Source organism: Equus caballus, chromosome 10 (assembly GCF_041296265.1).
Source record: "Equus caballus isolate H_3958 breed thoroughbred chromosome 10, TB-T2T, whole genome shotgun sequence".
Classification (NCBI taxonomy): domain Eukaryota; kingdom Metazoa; phylum Chordata; class Mammalia; order Perissodactyla; family Equidae; genus Equus; species Equus caballus.
This window is the reverse complement of record NC_091693.1, coordinates 22620895-22630803: the sequence shown is the minus strand read 5'-3', so window position 1 is coordinate 22630803 and position 9909 is coordinate 22620895. Positions and strand designations below refer to the sequence as shown.

Genomic DNA, 9909 nt, shown 5'->3' with positions numbered 1-9909 from the left:
CAGTTAAAACTCCTGTCTCATACCAGAATCCTCCCGGGGCTCCCAGCCTCAGGTCTCCTCCTTCGATTCTAATGCTGTCACTCCTTTGCCAAAAACCCCTGTGGCTGCTTGTGCCTTCCAGAATGAAGTTTAAATCTTCAGCTTGCTCCCAGCTGCTGTATACACTCTGGAATCAGCCTCATCTCCTTATACTGTTGATGCCCCCACACGTTAGTAGCAGAGCTAAGTTGGGACTAAAAATTTTGTCTCTGGACCACAGGCAGTAGACTGTTACAGTGGCACCCCCAATAAACCATGCCTGCAGGTTTCACATCTTACGTGGCCCCCTACCACAATGACTCTGGGCTTGGCTATGCGACTTGTTTTGGCTTGTGATGCAAGCAGAGGCTTGGAAAACAGTTGTAATCTGGAACTTGTTCTCTTGGAAACTTCTGTGGAGCTGGAAGCTGTCAGATAAAGAGGTCCAGCCACCCTGGAGCGGTCACTCTACCAGGCCTTAGCTGAGGTGCCAGACATAGGAGTGAAGAAGTCATCTTGATCATTCCACCCCAGTACACACCCCAAGGAGCAGATGAACCTGCCAACTGAGCAGAGCCTAGACTGCAGATTATGAGGAATCATGTTTTTATTGTTTTAAGTCACTGAGTTTTGGGGGTGGGTTGTTATGCAGCAAAATATAACTGGAACAACATGGATCATTCATTTGAATGTTCCTTCAACAATTATTGGTAGGTTGCCTACTAAGCTAGAACATTCAACATCATGCTCAGTGATCCTATTGCCCCACCTCCCAATCTCATCAATTCTTCACTCATTCAGTCCTTCAAATATTTATATCCTAGGAAAGGTAATTTGTGCCAGGGGTAGGTGGACTGAGTTTAAACCACAGGCCCTGCCCTTATGAAACTAACCATAAGCTAATAATGGGAGGAACAAGGTCTCCTTTACCCTCATCCCCAAGGACCCAAGAGGGTCTAATAAACACTAGGGACTTGGCAACACGAGGGCTGAGCTGGTGAAATCACCTTGCTACCCAAAGCCAATTTCCCTTCCATTCTGCTAAGGCAAATTTCACTTAAGTATCACGTCCTCCTTGAAACCTTACATGCAACAGCATCCACTAAGTCTCCTGCTCCTCTCTCCAGAGCTCTTTGGCCCCTGCATCAGGTAGAATTTGGGTGACCTTCAAGTAATGAACCCCCAAACAGTCACTTAAACAGTTTAACTCTCCCAGGTGACAGATACTTGGATACTAGCCTGAGTCTTCACTGTATCAGGAACCCAGGCTCCTTCTCTCTTGTTCTGCCGCCTTGCTTGGCCTATACTCTTAAGATAACTTCCTGGTCTGAGATGACTGCTCCCACTCTGGTCATCTGGTCTACATTCCAGAGCACAGGAAGGAAGAAACGAGGGGGTGCGTCTCTCCTTCTTTGAGAACACTTCCTAGAAGTTGCACATACCCATTATGTTCATGCATTATTAGCCAGAATTTACTCACAATGCCACACCAAATTTTAAGAGACACTGGAAAAATACCTTGAATCCAGGCAGTCGTGTGCACAGTTAAAAATGAGAGTGGCTATCTAAGTAAAGAAATGGGCAAACAGAAACTGAAGGACAACTGGTTCTGTCTTAGGACAGGCCCCTTCCGCTGTGTTATAGCCCTGATTATCCTGAGACCTCCTGAGGGACATGGCCCGACCCACACGGGGTTCTCTGGCAAGTTATGGCTAACCCTGACTGACTGTTTCTCACGTGCCATGCACTGTTTCACATTTTATATGTATGAACTTATTTAGTCTGCACAACTGGCCCTTTGATTTAGATTCTACTGCTATCCCCATCTAACACAGTTCAAAACTGAGTTCAGAGAGACCTGGTAACCTACTCAAGATGACACAGCTATTAAGTGTAGGAGCTGGGATCTGGAGCCAGGCAGTCTGGCTCCAAGGCACCTGCTCTTACCCACTGCATACTCGGTCAATATCTGCGAAACTAAACTGCACACAGGACTGCTGGCCAGAGACACCCTGTGGACTCTCTACCACATAGGCTAGCTGCACTCCTGGTGCTCCCCAGAGAATCCTCCCCATTCTTGGGACACATGGGTGTGGCAAGCCCACTAATTAGGTCTTCCCCAGAGAGGGCAGAGAGACCATGGCCCTGATGTGGTGTCCCCTCCTCCATACTAGTGACTAACACCAAAGGACCAGCTATTTCTAGACCTTTATTTCTCTGTGAAAAGGGGAAAAAAAAGGAATAAAATAAAAATGGCACAGTGACACAAAAAACCACTGAGGGGGAAGAAGGGAGAAAGGTAGGTGGAGAAGTCAATGGGGGAGGGGGTCCCCATTACAGCAGCAGGAGCCAGTGACCTGGGACGCTCACATCTCTCCCCCGACGTGGGCAGGAGTGGCCCCTTCCTCCCAGGGTCACTGCCCTGTCCCACCTTGTGCTCCCCCAGCCCCTTGGGAGGTGGACAGTGAGAAGTCGGATTCCCAGGCTGGGAAGAGAAAGAACCGTGCTGGGGGAAGGGGCATGGGGTCAGACCATGCACAGGGAGTGACAGCCAAAGGCCCCCCACTGTCTCCCTGAGGGAGGGAATTGGGGTGGAAGGACACCAGAGGCCGGCATTGGCTCCTCTTCCAGCATCAGGCGAGAGACAGAACTGAGGAAACAGAAATAGGTGGGAGTCAGAACCACAGCTAGCCCTCTGCTCACAACCGCTCCTGCATCTGCCCCTCCCAGGAGCTGCTGCTCCCAGGCCTACTGCCTGTCCCTGCAGACCACTCTCCCCCGGGGTCTCCGAGTTTTGAATGCCTTACCAGTCAGAGCCTCCTGGGCAAAGTACTTGACATCTACATCCTGGTCCTGGGTCAGCTTCTCTAGGATGGGCTTGACTTCACTCTGGAGTGTGCTGGAAGAAGGGGAAGAGTGAGCAAGGCTGGGCTGGGGGCACAAGGCAGGCAGAGGGCTCCCAAGTAAGGAGGTGTACACAGATACAGACAGATGTGAATTCAAAGTCTCTGAGGCCAGAGATATAATTACTTTTAAAGTTGGAAGTCTAACAAACTAAGACACAGAATCATAAAACCCACAAGTCTCCAAGGGTTGGAAAATGGATGGCTTTCATTTCTTTAACACATTTACTGAGGCCTGCTGCATTTCAGGTGTGAGCACAGTGGTAAATCTAACACTCCTGATTGTTGCCCACACAGAGCTTGGGCTAGGAAGAAGACAAAGACCAACCTGATGATAAGTAACAGAAGAGTGGGACGTGCCCAAGGGGAAATCCTTGGCTCAACTGGAGCCGAGAGGAGGCATCCACTCTCATGTAAGGGGCCCAGGGAAACCTGTCTGCACTGAAAGTCAACTGTTTGGGAAATGAAGGTTGACTTCAGAGAGAAACGAAAGGTGTGAAGTTGGGTCCTGGAACTGGCACACAGAAATCAGAGGTGCAGCCTTCATGTGTCCCCTTCAAGTTGACAGACAGCTCCCCTTCCCCCATATAACCACTATTGTCACTTCTATCATCTAGATCTCTTTCATCTATTCTTGAACTTGATATAAATGGAATCACAGATATGTTTTCTTGGGTCTGGCTTCTCAGTCGACAAGAAGTCTGTGAGAGGTGCCTACGTTACTGCATAGAGCAGGATTCTTTTTTCACTGCTGAACACAATCTCCCATTGTATGAATAAATCACAACTCATCCACTGTACTGCTGATGGGCATTTAGGTTGTTTCCATTTCATGGCTAATATGAATAAAGCTACCACATTCTTTTGACAGAAATAAGTATTCATTTCTGCTGGATATACACGCGGGAGTGGAAGTGTGGCTCACATCTAATTAGCTTCACTAGATTCTACCAGTTTTCAGAGTGACTGTACCCATTTACCAGTCCCGCCCCCACTTGCAAGGTATGAGCACTCCAGCTGCTCTACCAACGCCTAAACATTCTTCACCAACACTTGCACCCTTGACCTTTTTTAAGTTTAGCCTTTCTGGGTGTGTTTTCACTCCCATTTCCTGATGGCTGACCGTGTTGAGCACACTGTCATATGCTTACTGGCTATTTGGAGATCTCCTTTTGAAAGTGCCCGTTCGACTCTTTTTTTGCCCATCTCTTTCTTGGGCTTTGTCTTATTGCTTTGCAGGCAAGTATTCTGGATGAGTCAGTCTTCTGTCAGAAATAGGTACTGCAGATAACTCCTCCTAATCGTGCCTTGCCATTTTACTCTCAAAATGTTGTCTTTTGATGATGTTCCCATTTTACCAAAGGTCAACTTCTGAATCTTTTCCTCTGGTAAGCAGTTTAATAAATCTGTGCCTTCCACAAGTCTTGAAGATATTTTCCTACATTTTCTTCTAGAATCTTTATTTTTTTTTATCTTTCTGATTCTGGTCTGTTATCTCTAATTTGTTTATGCATTGAGGTAAGAGGTTTTTTGCCCATATGGATATCCAACCGACCCAGCCATTTATGGAAAATACCTACATCCCCCAAAACTGTAGTGGCACACTCTGTTATACACACGTAGGTCTGCTTCCGTGCCCTTGATTCTATTCTAATGAGCTATTTGAATATTGTTGTACCAACACCTCATTTTCTAATTATTGTGATAATTACTTGGCAAGTCTTACCAAGTATTACTGTGTTAAGTCTTGGTATTTAAGTCTTTCAACTTTGTTCTTCTTTAGGATTGCCTTGGTTATTTCAGATCTTTGCACTTTCGTGCCAATTTTTCATTAAAGAAACTGCTAAGGGACTGAGATTATACATTTAGTATATAGACGAATTTGGGGAATCACCACATTCATGAATATTATGTAGGTCTTCTTTAATTTCTCAAAGCAATATTTTATTGTTTTCACTAGTGGTATCACATATCTTTCATTAAATTTATTCCTGGGTATTTGATGTTTTTGGTACAATTATAAATCTCACACACACACGTCACTTTAATTTTCTAATGATCTGTTGCTAATACAAAGAACTACCACCCTCTCAGCCCCTCCCACTATGTGAGGTAGTCCATGTGAATTCTCCTTCTACATTTGAGGAAACTAAGACCTTGGGAAGGGAAAGAGACAGACCAAAGTCACATAGCAGGGGAACAGCAGTGCTGGGACTCAAACTTTAGGCTCTATCTTCAAAGCTCAAAGATCAAGATGCCCAGAACAGCCTCACTGCTGTGTAAGGGAAGGTCCAGCCCTTACCTGTTGTCCAGGATGGGTCCTATCTTCTGGAGGGACTTGGCCACGTTGAAGCGGACGTTGGCAACGGGGTCCCCAGCCATACGCAGGACCGTGGGCAGCATGTGCTTGGTGGTGATGTCCTGCCCACAAACCTCAGATAGCACCTGGGGGTCAGCGAGTGGCAAAGGGATGATTATCCAAAGTTCACAGCTAATTCCCATTTCCCCTTCCTCTGACCAGGCCACCTCGGTGATCATCAAGTCTGAGGATGAAGCTGATCAATATATGGGACTCTGAGCCCAGGTTCACACACCCTGGGGCAAATTTACTCTCCTAAAGTTCCTATCTCCCCTAACACCCTCCTAACACCACTGTCTCCTGCCCTGGAAACTCCCAGCCAGAATGTCCCAGTCCATTTCCCTGTCCTCAGATATCTCTTCATCCCCTGGGGATGGGTCTTAATTCCTAACCCCCAGGAACCCCGCCTTAGTGCAGCAGTCTCCAAAGTGAGCAAGGGAAGAAATGATCAGAACACTTAAGTTATAGTTGCTTTTAAATGTTAACCTCTAATTTCTAGTTATGTGTATGGTTTATTTAAAAGAATAGAAATGAGCACTTCCTATACACAACTAAGTATTCTAAGTCCTTTGCATGTATAACCAGATTAACCTTCAGAACCTGAAGAGTTAGGTACTGTGATTACCAGTATGAATCCTTTACAGGTGAGAAAACTAAAGCACTAAGCCGTTATTAGTTCATTTTCTCAAAGTCTAGAGCTAATATATGGCAGATCTAGAATTAAAAACCAGGTCTGATTCTAGAGCTTGCACATTTAACCATTATATGATAAATGAATATATCACAAATCAATGTATTTCATGGGGAAGGAGAGGGGTGCTCAGAAAGATTTGGCAATCACTGTTCCAAAAGTCCCAGTCTCACGAGTCGTGGGTCTCCTACCATGCAGGTCCCTACCGCCCAGAGGCCCTGTGACTCTGACTCGGGGAGCCCCACTGTCTGGCCTGCCGTTTCCCAGGGACTCATCCCTGTGACCTAAGAGTCCCACCACGTCCCCACTCTCAAGCCAGGTGTCTCCCTTGAGGATCCTCCACCATCTCTTCTCCCAGGTACTCTCAGTTCCCCAGAAACAGGCTGGTGGGGGGGTGGAGGTACTCACATTGATGCAGAAGAGTGTAGTCATGCGGTGCAGGTAGTTGGGGTCCCCAGACATGGCCAAGACCTTAGGGATGATGGTGGCATGGGCCCACTCCTTGCCAAACTTCTCCACCAGCTTTTTCAGGTTGCTGGTGGCCGCCTCACGGATAGCATATACTGCAGAAGGACGAGGGTGAGAGAGTGGTGATTCAGAAGGTGAAGGACTGAGGACTGACATGGGAGGGAAGGGACAGTCACACTCACTGCTGCCTACTGAGCAGCCCCCAGGTACCAGGCCACAGGTGAATCCATAAACTCCCAGAGGAAGAAAGCGATTACTACACGCCAAATGTAGGGTTTTCTTTACACGTAGTATCTTCTCAATAGCTCCAAGACACAGGTTCCACTATTGGCCTCACTTTCTGATGGGCAAACTGAGGCTACAAGAAGTGATTTGCCCCAGCAAATTATTTAGTACTTAGTACTTAGAACAATGCCTAATATAGACAAATGTTTTATTTTCACCACTCTTAGTGAAAACAATGAGCAATTCTCACAATGGCTCTGAAAGACTGGGATGAAAAGTCCCATGTTTCACAGAATGAGCGTGGGTGAAAGACAGTAATTGACCTGCTTAAACTTCAACAGTCAGGAGGGAGGATTCAAAACCCAGGGCTGTCTGCTTGTTGGCCCTTGAATCTGTCCCATTACCAGGCAGCTCCTGGGTGATCTCTTACGTCCTCCCCCTACCCTGCACTTCTCCAGGATTCTAAAAACCAAGTGAATTGGTCCAGGTGAGCATCTGACAGCATGGGAGAGTGACTCCAGCCTCCTTTACACTCTCCCCACTGGCCCCAGCCAATCCGCCTTCCATCCTTCCTGGAGCCCCAATATCCTCCTCCATCCTACTGGAGGCACTCACCGTGATCCACGAGCCAGGCCATGCACAAGGAGTTGAGTTTCTCATCAAAGAACTCTACCCCCTGTGGGACAAAAGGAGGTATGGGATCAAGGGAGACTGAGTTGAGGTTCCAGCAACACCCCCAGGGAATCCACACCCACCCAAACAGACACAGACTTCTCACTTCCACCTTTAAGCTCCTTCCCCTTCTCTTTCTAACTGAATTCTGTTCATCTTTCAAGGCCTTATTTCCTGTGCCCCTTCTGAACTCCCCAGAGAGTCCTCACACCCTTCACTGAGTCCCTAAGGCTCCCAGTTACCCCATCACAGCCCTGGACCCACTGCACCATGACTAGACTCTGAGAGTACCTCCCCTGGGGCAGTATGCCTGGCCTCTAGGCCTCCTTACTCACCAGCTGTCCAGCCAGCAGGGGCATGTACTCAATGATGGCCAGCCGCACTCTCCACTTGGCATCCTCAGCCAGCTCCACGATGGCGGGGAGCAGGGACTGGGACAGCTGCCGGATGCCGATCACCTCATTTACACAGTCCAGGTTGGAGATGATGTTCAGCCGCACTTCTGGGCACTGAGGAGAGGACAGGAGGGTTCTGAGGAAATGCACTGCACCAGCAACCCCAGCACAGGGTGAAAAAGAGCTGGACCACATCAACTTTATATAACAAACATCTCCTGAGGGCCTACTACTGCCCGGCCCAGCTCCTGGCGTTGGGGATGCATTAAAAGCACACTCAAAGCCAAGGAACATGGATAATTAAGTGAAGCAGCTTTTTAAATCTCATAATAGCAGCACAAGAAATGTTTAGCTATTTTGAAAAATCTGTAGGAATCACAATGCAAATATATGGTATCCTGGAAAGAACAGATGATAACAATCCCACTCTACTATTTATGAGCTGGGAGCCCTTGGAACTTAACCTTTTTGGATATCAATCTGTGACAGGAGAACTTCTATGTAGCCTCAAAGGGTGGCTGAAGCTACCAAGGTGCCTGTCAGTGTCTGATCCATGAGGGGCTTGACGTGTGAGGGCTTATTATTACTAGCATTTCTATTACTTTATTCTCTCTGCTAAGTTTTTGAGCTCTCCAAGGAGCAAGTCTCATTCCTATGTCTCCAGTACCCAGTAGTCTCTGGCCCACAGTAGGTGCTCAATATATTTCTGCTGAAAGGACGAAGGAATAAAAAATATTTTTGAACTGCTTGTTGACTACCGATATTAGGAATTATGATTTACAGACATATACATGTACCCCATTAACTTAAGACATGTAAAGCAACTTGTATGCAAATATACATAAGCAGAATTAGTTCTTGTTAATCAAAACAGAAGGCCTACTAGATCCTTGTCCTACAGCACATGTTCCTGGATGGCAAACACTGCCAGTTAACTCTTTCTACGTCACCTTCCAGGAGCTGTGGGATGAAGGAGCAAGCATGAAATGAATCAATGAACCAAGTAAGTAAGTGTGCAGTAAAGGGTTAACTCAGCAGATTTGCGACATTCCAAAGAAAGGACTGGCCCTTGATTGGCTCCCAGATGACCTCTAAGCCCCTGGAATAGCCTGCCTGATAAAAGTGTCCTGGTTGACCCGGGGGCCTTTGGCCACGCCAGATAGTCTACCCTAAGAAAGTGACTTATGGGGGAGGCCTTGGAGCGTGTTGCAACAATTTGACCTCTGGAAGGGGTGGAGACAGAGTAACTTAGGTCAGCCATGCAGGTGGGGCACCTCCATGCCTCTGTGACCAATTCCCAAGAAAATCCCTAGAAGCCAAGGCTATGTAAGCTTCCTTGTTGGCGAACTCCACAGGCGCTGTCACACATCTTTGCTGGGACGATGAGTGCTGTACGCATAACTCTACTGGGAGAAGATAATTGGAAACTCGCACCTGGTCTCTCTGCGATGCACCTTTTTCCTGTGCTGATTTTAATCTGTATTCTTTCACTGTAATCAACAGCATGATTATAACAGCTTTTCTGAGTTCTGAGGGTTGTTCTAGCAAATCATGGAAACTGAGCATGGCTGTGGGACCCAGACACAACAAGCAATGAAGAACAGTAATGGCAATCGCTAGGAGAAGAAGACAGCCTCGGCTGGTACCTCCAAAGTGAAATTTCCCAGGAGGCCCCAACAATTCCTTTGTGAAAAGCATGTGAGTACCTCTTTTCTTTATCAAAAATAGTAAGATTCTCCTTTAGGAACAGAAGACAGCCAATTTCCTGCTAGCCTAATGGCTAAGGAAATCTCAGAACCAACACAATATCCCCCTACACTGTATTAATTCGTTTCTTCCTAAAGCCAAGGATCCTCAGGGAGGGAAGGAACTGTCCCAGTGCTAATCAACTTGTTAGTTTCACTTTTCTGGTACATTCCTTTAAATCTTCTACCATAGAGTTGCTTCAAATATTTGTGAAACACTGTTTACATAAATTACATAAACTGATACGTGCTTCAACTTTAAGCTTACTTATCTTTTCTTAAAGGGACCTTGTATCCTGTATTTACAAAAGCCTCAATTGTCATGAAGGTAAATAAGAGCTTTTTACCCATTTTTTCTTTCTCTAAAGAAAGATTTCTGGAGTGGGAACTGCCTATATCTGCCACCGTTTTTGTTTTTGTTTTTGTTTTTTGA

At 46.5% G+C, this 9909-nt stretch overlaps 1 protein-coding gene and 1 long non-coding RNA gene across 2 annotated transcripts in view; one reads left to right on the top strand and one right to left on the bottom strand.

Moving 5' to 3' along the window:
- Positions 1 to 2214: 2214 nt before the first annotated feature.
- Positions 2215 to 9909, bottom strand: part of PPP2R1A (protein phosphatase 2 scaffold subunit Aalpha) — a 39822-nt gene continuing 32127 nt past the window's right edge. The window contains exons 10-15 of the mRNA XM_001496260.6: positions 7672 to 7845; positions 7280 to 7340; positions 6380 to 6534; positions 5224 to 5366; positions 2826 to 2917; positions 2215 to 2668 (exon numbers count right to left, since the gene is read on the bottom strand). Of these exons, the coding sequence (XP_001496310.4) occupies positions 2652 to 2668; positions 2826 to 2917; positions 5224 to 5366; positions 6380 to 6534; positions 7280 to 7340; positions 7672 to 7845 (642 nt within the window). The 3' untranslated portion in view covers positions 2215 to 2651. The remainder of the gene's footprint in view (positions 2669 to 2825; positions 2918 to 5223; positions 5367 to 6379; positions 6535 to 7279; positions 7341 to 7671; positions 7846 to 9909) is intronic.
- LOC138915961 (uncharacterized) lies at positions 6170 to 9868 on the top strand. The gene is made up of 3 exons (XR_011422513.1): positions 6170 to 6329; positions 8689 to 9429; positions 9761 to 9868. It is a non-coding gene; the product is annotated as an uncharacterized lncRNA (long non-coding RNA).